General features: G+C 49.3%; 1 protein-coding gene across 2 annotated transcripts in view; it reads right to left on the reverse strand.

Moving 5' to 3' along the window:
* Nucleotides 1-631: 631 nt before the first annotated feature.
* Nucleotides 632-18,541, reverse strand: part of DNAH2 (dynein axonemal heavy chain 2) — a 392,322-nt gene continuing 374,412 nt past the window's right edge. Inside the window, exons 83-88 of one of the 2 annotated variants that reach the window (XM_029581921.1) lie at nucleotides 16,836-16,987; nucleotides 9,705-9,819; nucleotides 9,129-9,305; nucleotides 8,589-8,663; nucleotides 8,114-8,264; nucleotides 632-1,363 (exon numbers count right to left, since the gene is read on the reverse strand). In XM_029581921.1, coding sequence (XP_029437781.1) covers nucleotides 1,209-1,363; nucleotides 8,114-8,264; nucleotides 8,589-8,663; nucleotides 9,129-9,305; nucleotides 9,705-9,819; nucleotides 16,836-16,987 — 825 coding nt within the window. In that variant the 3' untranslated portion in view covers nucleotides 632-1,208. The remainder of the gene's footprint in view (nucleotides 1,364-8,113; nucleotides 8,265-8,588; nucleotides 8,664-9,128; nucleotides 9,306-9,704; nucleotides 9,820-16,835; nucleotides 16,988-18,541) is intronic. The other variant, XM_029581922.1, reaches the window with a different exon arrangement.

Genomic DNA, 18,541 nt, shown 5'->3' on the forward strand with positions numbered 1-18,541 from the left:
CCAACTTATTCCTTCCATTGTCATAGAATGACAGCAGACAAGGAGCATCCGGCCCATCCAGTTTGTCCCACTTCTCTCCAAGTGAAACTCCACAGGTCCCCAGCCTCCTCCTCCTCACCACTAGGGATGTTTTGTATTTATCCCAGACGTTCTTGAATTCTTTTACTGGTTTTATCTCTACCACCTCCCCTGGGAAGCAGTTCCACGCAATCCACCATCTTTATGTTTCTCCCCAGTTTCCCCCATGGTGTTTCCTACCATGAACGCTTGTTCTAGAGATGCTTTCCTCGGAAACATTTTGCTTCTAGTGCCTCATTTATACCTTTCAGGTATTTGAATGACACCCTCCCCCTCCCCCCAGCTTTCCTATCCTCTAGGGTGGCTTCTGATGCAGACTGCACATCATTTTCATCACCTTTCTCAGGACCACGTCTAGCTTGTTTCTATCGTTTCGGAAGTATGGCCTCCAGAACTGGATACAATACTCCAGAAGAGGGCTCCCCACTGACCTGTGTGGGGCCTTATCAGCTGCTTTATTCTGCAGGTTGTACTAAGATACAGACATACTCCTGAGTAAGGGACATACATGTGCACACAACTACATATTGATACACCTGAAACAGGTTAATGGTTTACTTGGAAATCTTTTATTATTAATTCCACAGAAAAGAGTTAAAAAGATGTAAAAGTGCATGTAAATTAAGCACAGTCCTAACATCGGCAGGAAAGTTGCTTCTGCCTAGGTTTACCTCTGCATAGGATTTTTAAAGAGATGAAATTCTTCCATTAGTCCCACCTCTATCATTAGACTCTTTGGCGGATGAAAGCAATTAAAGCGCTCCCGTTATGGCTTTAAAAATCTTTTTTGTCCTCCTCTAAACTCAGTTACTGCAGAAAGCTCAGGCTGTGTTCTCCTGTCACCATACAAAAGTGGCACTGCCTCGGGAGGCATCACATTTCCATCTTCTCTCCGCAGGAGCCAAACACAAACCCATGCTATTTTGACTAGCCATGAGCTGGTAGTCGCAGGACAGCCATAAGCAGGTGACTTGAAAGCCTTGATTTTCACAAGGCAGCTTTAAATAACAGACGACAGTGCAACCAAGGATGCGGCTGAGCAGAGCCACTCTTCAGCTCCCTCTTTTCCGATCCCAACAGGGTTTGGACCATGCCCTCGGTCAGCTGTCCCATCCCTCTGCGCAGGGTGACTAAGTGTCCAGGCTCATCAGCAGGGCTGTACCCCTCTTGATCCAGTGGTCCGGATTCACTACCCCCGACTTCAGATCTACACCGATGACGAAGGAGCAGCGGCCTGCAGTTCCAGCTCGATTTGGGTAGTAGTAGCATGGACAGGCATACATCCCTTCAGTAAGGGAGAGAGAAAGAAGGGTTAGCTCTGCATGGGAGAGAAGGATTCGTTTTACCATACTTGTCACGAGAGCAGGAAAGTAACACGGGCTGATAGCATGCTCTCAAGAACACAACAGCATGAAGTCCATCTCAAACTATTCTAGGATCTGTAGTCATCCATTTTCTCTTGAAATACCCAGGATAAGGGCTGGTGTGATGGTTGAGGGAGATCACAGATTGATTCCAGAGTCTGGCGTCTGCTCTCTGGGTTGGCCAAAGTGGAGGATGCTGTGAAGGCAATGTTTAAAGCTCCACAGAGAAGAGGGGAGTTCCAGCCATTGCATAATGACAATAACCAATGTTCAGACTCCAGGTAAATGCATACTGGTTTCCATTGGAAGCTATGCCTGTGGTACGTAGTCAAAGGATTGTCACCACAACAGGGGGATTAAAAATATGGAAAAGAATCCCAAGTAAAGGAAACTTTGTTCTTACCTGCTAAAAGAAAATTGGTTCTTACCTGATAATTTTCATTCCTGTAGTACCATGGATCAGTCCAGACTCCTGGGTTTTGCCTCCCCACCAGCAGATGGAGACAGAGAAAGTTGTGACAGGCTCTGCCATATATACCCGGGTGCCACCCACAGTCTGCCAGTATTACTCAGTATCAAAGCAGTATGGCTCAACAAACTAACTATATACAGGAACCATAAACAGAACCAGATCACTAACCCCAAGCGTGACCCGAACCCCCTAAACTGGGAGAACCAAGAACGATCTGCAGACCAGCATAAATCAAACAACGCACGGACTCTCCATTAGGTCCATGCATTAACTGATGCAGTTTCCACCGAGGGCGGGATTCTGGACTGATCCATGGTACTACAGGAACGAAAATTATCAGGTAAGAACCAATTTTCTTTTCCCTGTACGTACCCGGATCAGTCCAGACTCCTGGGATGTAAGTGAGCTCACTTACCGGGGATGGGATCCAGAGAGGCCCGCACGCAGCACGCCTGCACTGAAACCATCCACATCCGGCGCCTGCACATCCAGACGATAATGTTTCGAAAAGGTATGCATTGTCGTCCATGTGGCCGCTCGGCAAATTTCCTGCAGAGAAATCTGTTGGCATTCTGCCCAGGAAGCTGCCTGCACTCTTGTCGAATGTGCCCAAATCCCTACAGGCAAGGGCTTATCATGCAGTAAATACTCGGAGTGTATCGCCTCCTTGAGCCACTGGGCAATCGTGGTCTTGGATGCCATGTTAGCTCTCTTCGGACCACTCCACAGAACAAAGAGATGATCCGAGACCCGAAAGCTATTAGTTACTTCAAGATAACACAGCAACACCCGGTGAACATCCAACTTCCGTAAATCCTTGGAAGACGGATCCGACCAGGGTAGAAAAGGACGGAAGCTCCACAGACTAATTCAAATGAAAAGCGGAAACCACTTTCGGTAGAAAGGAAGGAACCATTCGCAGGGACACCCCAGAGTCTGAAATCCGCAAGAACAGCTCCCTGCACGTCAAGGCTTGCAGCTCAGACACCCTCCGAGCGGAGGAAATCGCCACCAAAAACACCACTTTCAACGTGAGGTCTTTTAACGTAGCTCTCTGCAAGGACTCAAAAGGGGCCAAACACAAAGACCTAAGAACCAAATTAAGTTTCCAGGAAGGATATGGCGAACTCACCGGCGGCCATAAATGCTTCACACCCCATAAAAAATGAGAGACATCAGGATGTGCCGCTAAGGCTGTCCCTTGAATGGGACCACGCAGAGATCCCAGAGTCGCCACCTGAACCTTTAAGGAACTACAGGACAGAGCTTTAGCTAAACCTGCTTGTAGGAAAGCCAAGATGTCAGGAATGGAAGCCCGCGTGGGTACAGTCCCCCGGTCTACACACCAGGACTCAAATACCCTTCCACACGCGCACATAGGAGATAGAGGTCGAAGTCTTCCGCGAACGTAACAAAGTGGTCACCACCGCGTCCGAATAACTTTTGTCTTTTAGACGCCGCCTCTCAAAAGCCAAGCTGCTAGACAAAAGCGATCGACCTGGTCGAAACAGACAGGTCCCTGATGAAGAAGGTTCAGAAGAGACGGAAACCTCAGAGGCCCTTCCACCGCCAGGTTGACTTGATCCGCAAACCACGGCCAAAGCGGCCACTCGGAAGCCACTAAGATCACGTCGTTCGGATGACCCTCTATCCTTCTGAGCACCCTGCCTATTAGAGGCCAAGGGGAAAACACATACAGCAGGACAGTGGTCTGTCAAGGTAGAACCAGAGCATCCACGCCCTCTGCCCCCATTTCTCTGCGACGGGCAAAGAAACGCGGAGCCTTGGTGTTCTTGAAGGTGGCCATTAAATCCAGGCACGGTGTGCCCCATCTGTCGCAGATGATCTGAAAGGCCTTGTCTGCTAATTCCCATTCCCCGGGATCAAGACGATGCCGACTTAAAAAATCCGCGTGAAAGTTGTCGACTCTGGCAATGTGGGATGCTGCTATGCTGAGAAGATTCTGCTCTGCCCACTCGATTAACCATCGAGCTTCCAGCGCTACTGGTTGACTCCTCATACCTCCTTGCTGATTGATGTATGCGACCGTGGTCGCATTGTCGGTCAGCAGCCTGACGGCCTTCCCCCTGAGAAGCAGGGAGAAAGCCAACAACGCCAGACGAACCGCCTTGGTTTCCAGATGATTGATGGACCACCGAGATTCTGCCGGGGACCAGCAGCCCTGTACCGATTGTCGGAGACAAACCGCTCCCCAGCCTGACAGACTGGCATCCATAGTTACCACCGTCCAATCCGGTAAAACCAAGGGAACTCCCCGGCTCAAATTGTCTGCCATGAGCCACCAATCCAGACTGGAGCGAGTGGCCTCCGTCAGAGGCAACTGCAGGTGGAACTGTTTGGAAACCAGATTCCAGCGGGAAAGTAAGGCTGATTGCAACAGGCGCATGTGAGCGAAGGCCCATGGAACCAATTCTAGAGAAGAAGTCATGGATCCCAGAACTTGCAAGTAGTCCCAGACTATCGGAGAGCGCTTGTACAGTAACCTTCATACCTGACCCTGCAACTTGGTAATGCGGTCGGGCATCAAGAAAACTCTCCCCTGTCGGGTGTCGAACAACGCACCCAAAAACGCCAACGATTGGGAAGGTGTTAGATGACTCTTGGAGAAGTTGACCACCCATCCTAGATTCTTCAGTACTTGCAGCACTCGCTGAACTGCGGCCTGACAGAGCAATTCAGACTTCGCCCGAATCAACCAATCGTCCAGGTATGGGTGAATCAACCATCCCTCTCTGCGCAACTGAGCCGCTACCCCCACCATTATTTTGGTGAACATCCTGGGGGCCGTAGCAAGACTGAAAGGTAAGGCCTGAAACTGGTAATGGCGACCCAGAATGGAAAATCTCAGGAACTGCTGATGATCCAGCCTGATCCCGATGTGTAGATATGCCTCTGTCAGATCCAGAGAAGCGAGAAATTCTCCCGGCCTCACTGAAGCCAGAACTGACCGCAACGTCTCCATTCGGAAGCGTGGTATCTGCAGGCACCTGTTGATGCGCTTTAAGTCGAGTATGGGCCTGAAGAATCCTTCTTTCTTTGGCACGACAAAGTAAATGGAGTAGCACCCTCTTCGTTGATCCGCCGGAAGAACTGGGACTACTGCTCCAAGGTCAACCAGGCGCTGCAGCGTCTGTTTTACTGCTCGATGCTTTTTGGCATACCCACATGGAGAGATAAGAAACTGAGGGCGAGGCTGGCGGACAAAATCTAAAGCATAACCATGTCTTATCACAGAGAGTACCTACTGATCTGTTGTGATTTTGGCCCATTCCTCGTAAAACAGGGATAATCTGCCTCCTACCACTGGAACCGAAGACTGGGCTGGCCGCCCATCATTGAGGGGACTTACCGGCTGTCGTGGCCTGAGCGGGACTTGGTCTGCCAAAATGTCTGCCATGAAAGGACTGAGGCCACGCCTGCTGCCTGTTAGAATTCTGCCGAAACGAGGCTGTGGGTGTTCTAGGTGCTTGAGAACGTCGACCTCCCCAAAACCGGGCACAGGAGGAAAAAGTCCCCCTTGACCGTGGCCTGTCCTCCAGCAAACGATAAGAATTATTCTCTCTCAAAAACTGTATCATATCCTCAAGTTCTTTTCCAAATAATAACTTGCCCTTAAACAGTAAGGAGCCCAGTCGAGACTTTGAGGAAGCATCCGCCAACCAGTTTCACAACCATAATAGTCTACGGGCCAAAACCGCGGACACCATAGCCCTAGCCGACGTGCGCAGCAGATCATGCATAGCGTCAGCACTATAAGCCACCACAGACTCCAGGCGACCCGCCTGCAGAGCTTCCTCCTCCGAGAGATTTTCATTCGCAAGTAGTTGCTGCGCCCAGCGAAGACCAGCTCTCAAGTGCAGAGACCTCAAAAATCTTCTTAAGTAGTAATTCCAACTTTCGATCCTGGAGATCCTTCAAGGCCGTCGCCCCTGTGACCGGGATTGTGTTCCTTTTCGTCACTGCCGAAACTGCGGCGTCCACCTTGGGAACCCAAAGCATCTCCAACGTCTCCTCAGGCAGCGGATAAAGCTTGTCCATTGCCTTAGTGACCTTCAACCCCAAATCTGGGGTGTCCCATTCGCGAAACAGGAGATCCGTGACAGAAAAATGAAATGGAAAAGAAGTAGCCAGACCCCTCAGGCCCAATAACACCAGATCCATGGATCCCAGGCGTGCTTCTTCCTGAGGAGCGTCTATTCCCAATTCTTTCAAAATGGGAGGAATGAGAGGAAGCAGCTCTTCCTTTCTGAACAGACGAACAACCTTCGGATCATCGCCTTCGATGCTCTGAGAACCACGTGCAGCGCTCTGCTGCTGGTCCCCGTCCCCCTCAACCCCCCCTCGGAGGTTGGCCCTGCAAATCCTGCTCATCTGGATCTGCAGTGTCCAAAGAATTGTCTGTATCCACTTGCGGCATCCTGGCTCACAAGGGACGCTTCCCCTTAAGGGCTCCCACGGGCCCCGGCGCCGTGACCCTCTTCCAGGCCGCAGGAGGAGGAGGAAGCGGCGGCTCCAAAACTGGAATGGCGCGTTTCTTGCTGGCTTTCCGGGCCTTAAAAGCTTTATGCATGACCAGCACAAACTCGGAAGAAAAAGAGCAATCGGAATCAACCGAATTGGTATCAGGGGCACCTCCCTGTACCATGAGCTCTGTCGGCACGCTAGATCACGGCCTCGGATCCGGCCGCTGTGGAGAAAGCCGTGGCGGGAGATTCCCCTCCCCTGCCGTAACCTGAATCACGGCCGCAAAGGCACTCAAAATGGCGCCATTTCCCGCACTCGGTGGGAGAGAACAAGGTGGAGGAATTGGAAGCTCCCCTACTGCCAGCGCCACCGACTGACTACGAATCACGACACCCCCCCCCCCCGACCCCCGCTGAGGGTCCCTCGCTGCCGGGGAGGCAGGTGGGACAGAGTCCATCTCTAGACAGGCACGTCCGGCCGGAGCCGCACGCGCGGCAAGCTGCTCCACGTGGCATCAACACCCCACAGAGAAAGCCCCGACACAAAGTAAAAAACGAAGAGCGATTAAACGCAGCACCCCCACAGCCTTAGCAAAGACACAAAGGAGAGAAAATTAAGTAAAACTTTTTTTTTTTTTAAACTTGCCGGTCTGACGAGGTGATCCTTGGCCGGTGGTGCTGGGGTGAGTGATCCGGGCTCCCCGGTATCACCCCAGCGTTTACTGCACTAGGCAAAGGAGGGCTCTCAGCCCCTGCCACAGCTGCCTCACACCAGGGGGGATGGTCCCCTCAGGACTTGCCGACCCCCTGGGAGGCTGAAGCTCTCACACCGGTAACCTCTGAATTACAAAGAAAATTCTAATTAACCTGTCAACACTACTTTTTTTTTTTTTTAATTAAAAGCTTTATAACTTTTGAACAACCGAAAAAAAGGAAAAAACCTATCTACTAAGTAAACTATTCCAGACTGTGAGTTTGGCCACCCCACCATCTGCTGGAGACAGAGTAATACCGGCAGACTGTGGGTGGCACCTGGGTATATATGGCAGAGCCTTTCACAACTTTCTGTCTCCATCTGCTGGTGGGGAGGCAAAACCCAGGAGTCTGGACTGATCCGGGTACATACAGGGAATTTTGCATTCTTAGTTTGATTTGGAACTGTTCTTAATTTGCTATCAGCTTGGGTACATAGTAATACTGAGGGGCTGCAGGTAGTACACCAGGTTATAAGCCGGTGGTTCTGAAAATGTCTCTGTCTCCATCTGCTGGCAGGGAGGCAAAACCCAGGAGTCTGGACTGATCTGGGGTATGTACAGGGAATAACACAGCAATAACAGGGCCCCAGGAAGAAGAAATGAAAAGAATACTTTCCTCCTTCAGCTGCTGGGGAAGAGAAGATTTCAGAGGTAGGGAGGGAACCAGGCTACAGATCTCACCATGCTTTGCAATGGGGAGCTGCATCTTCATACCGTGAAATTGCAGGGAGAAACTGTGCAGGGATCCACTGTATACTTCCGAGCACTCTAGGATATTATATGGCGCTGCTGCTTGCACCACGGAATTCTAGGGAATTGCTACAAATTCCATGGGATTGCAGGGAGCGGCTGTATGCTCCTGAAGGATTAGAGGGAAGATCTGTTTGTTCCACTGGATTTCTTGATAAGACTGCAGGAAATAGGATTATAAGGAGCCACTGTGCACGCCATGGGATGTACCTTTGCCACTCTTCTTCTTGTACTCTACAGGTTTGAAGTGGATGGTAGGAATGGGACACACCAGCTGCATGGGCTCCGCCTCCACCAGGCATGCATTCTTCTTGTCCCAGCTGGCCCCTTCCAGGTACAGGCCTCTCACCCACACACCATCCTGAAGGGCAAGGGGGGAGTGAGAAGTGGAACACATTATCAAAGGCCAGAAGGTGGCAACAGCCTGTCTGGATCCCTTATTAGGGATCTGGAGGGCGGAAGAATTCCTCGGCTGATAATCTGGCAAGACAATACTGAAAAATACTTTCACTATTACATACAACAATATTGTAAGATTGTGGTGCTCTTCTTCAGGATATGGTAGCTCCACTCTCAGGACATCACAAGAATGTGCTGCCACAAATAATTTAGGAGGCTGCATAGCCCTTTCACCTGAAGCCCTTTGGAGATGAGTGAGTGTGTGTGTGTGTGGATTACTACTTACTTTTGGAGCGTATACCAAGTTGCTATCATCCACAGTGGAGACGATGAATTCCCATGAGAGTGTATCCACAGAGATCTGGAAGAGAGCCCAGCACAGCATCAGGATTAGACCCAACACACAGGTTCCTGGGATAGAACAGGGGGTGGGACCTGTTCCCCTCTGACAGAGAGGCATCAGGGATTGGTCTATTGGTTACAGCAATGGGCTGAAAACCGGGGATCAAATCCTGCTTCCCCACTGACCCTCCTTCTGACCTTGGGCAAGTCACTTTATCTCCCCATTGTCTCAGGTACACTGATACAATTGTAAAATCCTTGGGGAAGGGACTTATTGCATCTGAATATTTATCACCATTTTACAGTGCTATGTACATCTAGTAGCACTATAAAAATGAGAAGTATGATGATTATTGGTTTTACATACAACACCAGTACAATAGCATGTCTTCTTGTGTACTGAATGTCTAATATTGTAGCAGTCATTGCTAGGTTAATACGGTTGAATTTCCATGTGTTGCTTGGTACAGATGAATTTACGTACATTGTTCTGACGTGCTGCGGCCTGTAAGACTGCAGTCAGGAAGCCAGTAGGAAAGGTGAAAGCAGAAAGCCAGAAGAGCACTGGAGGGTGTGCTGTCTCTGCCCATTTTGCAAACTGATCCACTCGATTGTTGAGGTCCCGGGTCCAGGATGCCAGAGACTTGAGGGAAGGGTATGCCTAAATCACATCCACAGAAAATTGGTGAACAATCGGAAAACCATCTCAGCACCATTATGGCGATCTCACCCAGTTGCATGATGGGAGTACTGCTTGTCCTTAGAGAATGACAGTGACTTATTGGACTGAGCTTGAGGCACTGCAGGTTGTGTCAGTGACTTGCTGGGCTAAGCCTGGGGAGCTGTATGCTAGCAGTGTCAGTGACTTGCAGGGCCGAGTGCTAGGAGTGTCAGTGACTTGCTGGGCCGAGTGCTAGGAGTGTCAGCGACTTGGGGCTGAGCTTGAGGCACTGTATGCTTGGAGTGGCAGTGACTTGTTGGTCTACTCGGGGTGCTGTATGCTAGCAGTGTCAGTGTCTTGCTGGGCTGAGCCTGGGGTGCTGTATCCTTGTCTCCTTACCTTCTCCCACATCGGAGGCACCCGTGCATCATAGATGCAGTTGAATGTTTCCTCCAGGTCAGTGGACATTACAACCAGACCTTGGATTCCCTTCTCCAATTCAATCAGAGATGACCTGGACAAAGACACATGCACAGAAATGTAAAGTAGCAAGGCTGGGGAGGGGAGTACAGGGACCTTACCTCACAGGGAGTATAAGCCTTGATCAATACTCACTAAGGACAGTGGGAGGTGAGAGGTGGAAAAATGGGGGTTGTAGGTACCAAATGTTCTGCTGGTACTGCACCAGAACCAGAGCCATGTGCCAACAGTGACTGGTTTCGATGCTTGCAGGATCTCCCACGGACATCGGCCCGGTCTTTCCCCGGCACCGAGGAGGTGGAGGATCCCAATGTCCTGGAAACCGGTGAGATCATGGAAGACCGATCACAGTTCCCTCAGTCTTTAGAAGATGTAGTTGGAGGGGTAGTGAGGGGGAGCGTATTGAGAGGCTCCCCTTGATCCCCCAGATGTCGAGGACTTCAACGTGGGTGTTGATGGAGCGGACATTTTGGGACCGAAAAGTTTCTCCATTTTATCAAATCGCACACGACGGCCCTTGGGGGTCATCTGGACACACAGCTGACACCCTTGGATGTCATGTGAGGGCCCCCAGGCAGAGGATGCAAACCTCATGTGGATCCATGATGGACCTGGTCCGCGGGCACTGGAGGCACCAATGAAAGCCAGACGACACCATGAAAAACAACCAGCGCTTGGTTGATGACTGGGGGCCACCGAGATGTAAAATACCGGGAATCGACCACGAAAAAGGAGGAAAAATGTTTTTACCTACTGCGCCAAGGAGAGACACTGATCGTGAAGGGGGACCCGTCTATGGAACGGGGAAAAAACTTCTGATATTAAGCACAAAAGGCACAAATGAAGCAGAGCTCCACAAACCGCAACGCAACTGCACTGCGGAAAAAGAGAGACTGAAGGGGGACCTCGGTTGCAAGCACGGATAGGGGCATGCTCAGTGTGCCAGTCAAAGTTTCTAGAAACTTAAGACCCATCTGAATGGCAAGACCCTTACAAATATAGGCCGAACAAACAGCCTCTTTCAACCAATGAGCCAAAGGTTCTAGAAACTTTGACAAAAGTTTTCCGTGTTGGACTCCATCTGATGATGTCACCCATATGTGAGGACTACCATCCTGCTTGTCCTAGGAGAATATCACAGATCAGTCCAAAGAAGTGGGGTTTTGCATCCCTACCAGCAGATGGAGGCAGAGAACAAAACTTTGAGGCACTGCTACATAAATGAGAGCGCCACCTACAGTCCCCTCAGTATTGACCTGTACCCAAGCCAAAAATTAGATAGCATTCCCCTTTACCAGGGCAAACAGGAAAACCCAGGGTTGGATCCCCCTGGAGACCACCATAACTCCAGTACCAAAACAGTCTATCAACTGCGTAACTCAACAAACATAACTGTTCAATTGGTAAGAAAAGTCTTTAAATATACAGCATATAAATACCAGGAAAATCAGTCTTTCGGCAGTAATACCAAGGCGGGTCTCTGGACTTATTTGTGGTATTACAGGAATGATCAGTCCAGATAAGTGGGATGTACCAAAGCAACCCTACACCGAATGCGCCTTAAGACCCATCTGAATGGCAAGACCCTTACAAATATAGGCCGAACAAACAGCCTCTTTCAACCAATGAGCGAAAGTAGCTTTGGAAGCTTTCTCTCCTTTCTTCGCGCCACCGAACACCACAAAGTGATGGTCTAATCGACAAAAGGAATTAATGACCTTCAAATAACGCAACAGAGTGCGATGCACATCCAGAAGATGGAGATCTCTATCCTTTGAAAAATCTCTAGACCATTCTGGGAAACCCGGTAATTCAACTGTCTGATTCACATGGAGGGCAGAAACCACTTTCGGCAAAAAGGAAGGCACCATTCACAAGGACACCCTGTCTTTAGTAATACGCAAAAAAGGATTGTGACAAGATAGAGCCTGAACAGATCACAAACAGAAAAAATGTCTTCAATGTAAGGTCTTTCAAAGAGGCTTGTTCTAAAGATTCAAAAGATGCCTCACCAAGAACCTGAAAGACCAAGCTGAGGTTCCAATCTGGACACACCTTCCAAACCGGAGGTCGCACATGCTTAGCCCCTTTCAGGAATCTGATGACATTGGGATAGGAGGCCAAAGACTTGCCCTGTACCCTGCCCCTGAGACAACCCAAGGCAGAAATCTAGGCACGGAGTGAACTATAAGACAAACCCTTGGACAAGTCCTGCTGCAGGAAGGACAAAATATGCGGAACTGTCGCCAACAGAGGATCCAGCTGCTGCTGTAGACACCAGGTCTCAAAAACCTTCCAAACCCTGACGTACACCATGGAAGTAGACGGCCATCTAGCCTGGAGAAGGGTAAAAATTACTGGTTCTGAATATCCCTTCATGCGCGTGCTGCCTCTCAAAAGCCAAGCCATGAGACAAAAGTGATCTTCTTGCTCTGAAAATATGGGTCCCTGCCATAGCAATCCCAGCAGATAAGCCAGCCAAAGAGGTTCGCCCACCACCAGATACACCAGGTCCACAAATCAAGGCTGGCATCCATGGTCACCACCACCCAATCCGGAGCCTCCAGGTCCACTCCCCTTTCCAAGTTGTTCCTTGACAGCTATCATGAAAGACTGGACCTGGATTCTTATAGAAGAGGTAATGGTATATAATACTGCTCAAACATCGGATTCCACCTGGACAACAGCACCTTCTGCAACGGACACATGAGAGTAAAGGTCCATGGAACCAGATCCAATGTCGAGGCCAAAGAGCTCAGCTCCTGTAAGAAATCCCAGACCCTTGGCACAGGAAGACGTAACAGCCGGGTCACCTGCGCCTACAACTTCGACAATCTGTCTGCTGTCAGATATACCCTGCCCTTCTGGGTATTGAGGCAAGCTCCTAGATGCTCCAGTGATTAAGACGGAACCAGGTGACTCTTTGCCACATTGATCACCCAACCCAGAGAGCTGAGGATGTTCATCACTCGTTGCACAGAACGACCACACTCCTCCCTCCATCTTCGCCCAGATAAGCCAATTGTCCAGATATGGATAGAAACATATAGAAGTGTCGGCAGAAGAAGACTAAACAGCCCATCCAGTCTGCCCAGCAAGCTTTCACACCTATTTTTTTCATACTTATCTGTTACTCTGACCGCTGAGGTCAGGGCCCTTATTTGTAACTTTTTGGTTCCAATTCCCTTCCACCCCCACCAACGATGCAGACAGCAGTGCTGGAGCTGCATCTAAGTGAAGTATCTAGCTAATTGGTTTGGGGTAGTAACCGCCGTAATAAGCAAGCTACTCCCATGCTTGTTTACCCTGCCTGTGCAATTCAGTCCTTGTTGGTTGTCTGAATATAAAGCCTCTTTACTTCATTCCCCCCTGTTGTTGAAGCAGTGAGCTGCGCTGGATATGTATTCCAAGTGAAGTATCAGGCTTAATTGATTCGGGGTAGTAACTGCCGTAACAAGCAAGCTACACCCATTCTTATTTGTTTACCCTTCTCATTGCAAGGCTGCCACCACTACCACCATCACCTTTGTGAAGGTTCAGGGAGCCATGGCCAATCCAAAGGGAAGAGGCTGAAACTGGAGGTGCTGACCCAATACCTTGAACCGCAGAAATCTGTGATGATCCTTTCGATTGGGAATATGCAGATAAACGTCAGTTAGATCCAAAGATGCCAGGAATTCTCCTTCGCAAACTGCTGCAATCACTGTATGCAGCATCTCCATCCAGAAACGTGGCACCTGCAAGCTTATGTTTACCTTTTGCAAATCCAAGATGGGACGGAAGGTGCCCTCTTTTTTTTGAACCACCCCTGCTCGCTCAGTGGCACTGGAATTATGGCCTCTAAGCTTATCAACTTTTGCAGAGTCCCCTCTACCGCTCCCTGTTTGCTTCGGGAAGAGCAGTGGGACTTCAGAAAGGCTTCCCTGAGCTGGCGCAAAAATTCTAAGGTGTAACCATCTCTTACGACCTCCAGAACCCAATGGTCTGAGGTAACCTTGATCCACGCCTCGTAAAAATGGGACAACCTGCTCCCTTACAGCTTCCAGTGAGGAGTGAGCAAGCCTGGCTTCATTGAGAGTACTCCCTCTGATCCCCTGACCAGACCTGCTTCTGGAGGACCTGCCAGCACCCCAAAATATCTGCTGATGACCTGAATACTGCTTGGAACCCAAGGTAGAAGTCTCTCTCCTAGACTGAAACCTCCTCAACTCCTGAAAATGGGATTGGGTTGGAAAGACCTTTTTATTGCTCTTCTTATCCTCTGGCAGCCTATTTCCCTTGGTTTCCCCCAGGGACTTCATCAGCTGATCCAGCTCCTCCCCGAAACGCAGTTTTCCCTTAAAAGGAAGATTGCATAACTGAATCTTGGACCACATGTCTGCCGACAAATTGCGCATCTACAGAAGCCTGCGTGCAGCTACCACAGAGATCATGCTCCTGGCTGATGTATGCACCGAATCATACAATGCATCCGCCACATAAGCCACCCCCTCTTTCAGATGAGCCACCCGAATGGAGGAGAGCTCGCCCGACGAGGCCTGCTCTTGAGGCTTCTGAATCTAGCACAAGCAAGCCCGCTGCATCATGCTAGCACACACCGCAGCTCGCAGACTCAAGGCTGACACCTCAAACATGCACTTCAATTGAATTTCCAATTTGCGGTCCTGAACATCCTTCAGAGCAGCGGACCCGCCACCAGAATCATAGTCTTCTTGGTTACTGCAGAGACCGTCGCATCCATCTTAGGAGACTTGATGCTCCAAATGCTCTTCCAGCAATGGATAAAGCTTCACCATCTTCCTACCGATCTTCAAGCCTGCTACTTGTAAATTCTACTCCCGACTAATCAGCTTTTGAATCTTTTTAGGTATAGAAAAGGCACTAGGTGGACCCCGCAGCCCATCCATAACCGGAATGATACCCTCATTATCCGACTCTTCCTGCGTTAGCTTCATCCCCAATTCTTCCAACACCTGAGGAATGAGGGGCTATAGCTCCTCCTCCTTAAACAGACGGACCAGCCGAGGGTCATCCCTCTTAATCCCGGGCCCCTCAACGAGGTCTGGATTATCCTTGCTCACATCTGGATCCGGAGTCTGACCCCCATCCGGGTCCACTCCCTGGGGAGATGCAGCATTCTCCTGCATCTCATCCGAGTCATCCAGATCCCTGGGGTCACCCCTCACACAAGCAACCCCAGGTGCTTGAGCATGCGCTGAGAACTGCCTGCTGAGGACAGCCTAGGTCTTTTGGATGGCCCTGGTCTTCTCTCACTGGATCTCCTCTCCTGTACTCTTCCCAGCCAGGAAAGCCTCGTGTATCAAAAGGACAAATTTGGTGGAAAAACCCCATGGGCCTTCAATCCCCTGTTCAGGAAGACTGGACTCAGAATACGCTCCCTCCTCCTGATTATCCTCAGGATCCTTCCCCGCAGGAGAGAGTGGGGGAGGGGAGTCACCAGATTCCTGGCAAGTCGAGGTCCCCTGGCTGCGATCCCCCTCTGGAGCAGAAACCTCCCCCCTCATGGGTCGAGAAGCCCTCCTGGCCTTTGAAGCCTTAACGGAGGATCCCTCCCCACCGAAGCACAACCTGTGCAGAGGGAGTGTGAATTCAAGCAGGCAAACTAAAGCCCACAGGCCTTGCAAGCTTCCATGCATGTTTTTTTTGCCATGAGGCCTGAGGTCGGCACTCGGCCTACTGCATCATCGCGAGGAAGGCCATACCACGTGACTGCCCTGCCGAGCCATGCTAAGACATAGGACCGCACTGACACACACAGCGTGCAGGAAAAAAAACCAGTTGTCGTTTAAGATTTAAAAAAAAAAAAAAGTAAAGATGCAGCAAGCTTGAGGGAGCAAGGCAAATCGGCCTCTGGTGCAGTGCCAGGGGGGTCTACCAGCGGGAGATGCCAGGGTCGATAGAGGGTGAAAGTGAGGAGGGCCGTGAGAGACTTTCAGTTTTTTCCCTAGACGGGAAAGTTTGGTATGTGCTATGCTAGTCGTGCAGCATTCAGGCCGCTGTCCGTACAGGGTTTGTAGATGTAAAGGTGGTGTTAACAGGTGCAGATGTACAGGGCTATACTGGGTGTAGAGGTGTAACAGGTGCAGGCATACAGGGTTGTGCTAGCTGGAGATGTGGAGCAGATGCAGGCATACAGGGCTCTATTAGGTATAAAGGTGTTAACAGCTACAGGCATACAGAGTTGTATTAGGTGTAGAGGTGTAACAGATGCAGATGTACAGATTTATACCTATGACTTTTGCTAACATATTTAGATGGCCTGTAATATGCCTGTCACTGCAGATAGCTCTGTGGGCCGATCCTGTATTACTCACTGGTGAGTCACAGCACAGAATAAGATCCTCATTGTTAGAAACCCCCTGTAACTTTTTTTTCTACAAAATAACATCAGAATCTAAAGCAGCAGCCCCACACACTTTATATGTATGAGAACCTCACTGATAGAGGGGACACAACAGAAGGGGAGAGAGAGGATAAAAGAGAGGGGCTGGGAGAGAGGACATAGTAAAAGGGGAGAAAAAGGGTGAGAGGAAAACTGGTGGAGGAAAAAAACATGAATGAGGGGGAGGGAGAGAAGGAAAGTAGAGAGGCAAGGGGAAGTAAGAGAGCTAGAGGAGTATTTTTCTTATCTGTGCAGCTGCTGTGCTATGCCTGGGTCCTGTATTGTGGGATCTACCATGATGTGTTAGGAGTATGGTAGGGACAAGGTCTGTGCTCAGTAAGGAATGAGTGGGCTATTCTCTCTTCCAGTCACGGACAGGATAGGAGCTGTAGTACTGCAGAGCCGACTCATCCCCACCAGATAGCCTTTCCATTCCTCTTGAATAGCATGAGCCTCCTCCCTCCATCATTCCCCCCAGCAGACCCAGGTCAGCCCAGACTGATGCCGTGTAATGAGGCAAAACCTCAGTCTGCCAGGAGATGACCTGGGTAATACAGAAGCCACCAGGGGTCATGCCCCTAGCTTGAATGTAACTGGCTGAGAATATCTAGGTGCTATATGGATGGCTGAACTAGGTTGAGGCTGACCTCATGGTGTCCAGCAGGGAATTGTAGCGCTGGATCTCCTGCAGCAGAACCACATTCAAAGGCGAGGGGTCATCTGACAACATCTTCCTTGTTCCCTCATAGTCGATCACCTCAGGGATCTTCTGGCGCACATCTGAAGACATATCCAGCACCTGGGGAGAAAAGAAGCCTGCATTTTACCATGGGGGCAGGAAGCGGGCATGTAAAAGGGACTTTGGGGTCAGTCTTCCACAGACCTTAAAGCAAAACTGCTTACCTGTAAATGGTGTTCTCTGTGGACAGCAGAATAAGTCAGTCATGCATATGAGATATCAACAACAAAGGAATTGAGCTCCAGACTGTTCTCTAGCTATGGTTACAAAATGTTTAGGCTCTACTGAGCGTGTGCAAGGGCTGCCCATGTTCTCTGGAGCTGTGAGGTCCCCTCAGTTGTATATAATAGCTTAAGATTTGAAAAATACATTTTGTAACTCCAAAGAGGTGGGAGGATGTGTGTGACCAACTTATTCTGCTGTCCACAGAGAACACCAGTTACACCAGTGTCCTTCTGAAGAGGCAGAAAAGTCAAGACAACCTTTAGCTTGGGGATTTGGGGATGGGGGAAGCATACACAGTCCCTTAAAAATTTGATCTGGGATTGTGGGCATATGGAGACTACAGAATCCCACATCTCGGGACTATACATATTTCTCACAAACACATAAATCCTATTCAAGGCTGGACTATTTTCTCATTTGGTAGGTCATATAGTGAACACTGACCTTGGTAGTACCGGAAAATAGGCTCTTAGATGACAAAACATTTAACAATACCCTCCAGGAAGATATACATGAATAACTGGCCATTACTAGTACTGGTGATGTCTCACCAGGGACAATATGAGATTGACTAAAATCAGTGGTTAGGTGTAAGTTAATTTCTCGAGCCTCGTTTCTCAAAAAGGAAAGAGAACAAGAGGTTGCAAATTATGCAACAGATTGCTAAACTGGAGGTGAGTCATACTGATCAAAATAAACTGATGAAGCTGGAGGCAGTTAAAAGGGATTTACAGGCACTGGATTTAGCTAAGATAGCATTTCAGTTAGATATGCTCAAACAGAGGCATTTCAAATTTGGAAATACGGCTGGATGTCTTCCTGCCAGGAGTTTGAAAGAGAGAGTTAACCTTTGTATAACACAACGGACATCAGCAAGAGGTTCATACAGTTCTATGAGGAGGTGTATGACTGATAAAAATGTGATGGAATAGGATATCAAGGAATACTTAGAGGGTGTGAAGCTGCCGGAGCTCCTTGAAGAGGTTCGGGAGATTCTTAACAAAGAAATCTAGATCAAAGAAGTGTGCCAGGTTGTTAAGGCTTTAAAAGTAGGTAAATCACTGGGCTTGGACAGATTTTACAAAACCTTTTATCCTGTTCTTGCACAGCCACTGTGGTTCCTATAGACCCATATATTTGATTAATATAGACTTGAGGATATTGGCTAAAGTGTTAGCAGTGTGACTGGGGGCAGTCGCTCCCCTGATTATTCACAATGATCAATCTGGGTTTGTTTCAGGGAGATTGGCCTCAGATAATGTTAGGCAGGTTCTGGAGTTAATTTGGACAGCGCAACAGAGAAAGGTGCCTGCTGTCAATGTAGAAAAAGCTTTTGACAGGGTTGATTGGCCCTTTCTCTTTAAAGTCTTAGGTAAGATGCAGTTGGGG

The sequence above is a fragment of the Rhinatrema bivittatum genome, chromosome 16, assembly GCF_901001135.1.
Source record: "Rhinatrema bivittatum chromosome 16, aRhiBiv1.1, whole genome shotgun sequence".
Lineage (NCBI taxonomy): Eukaryota > Metazoa > Chordata > Amphibia > Gymnophiona > Rhinatrematidae > Rhinatrema > Rhinatrema bivittatum.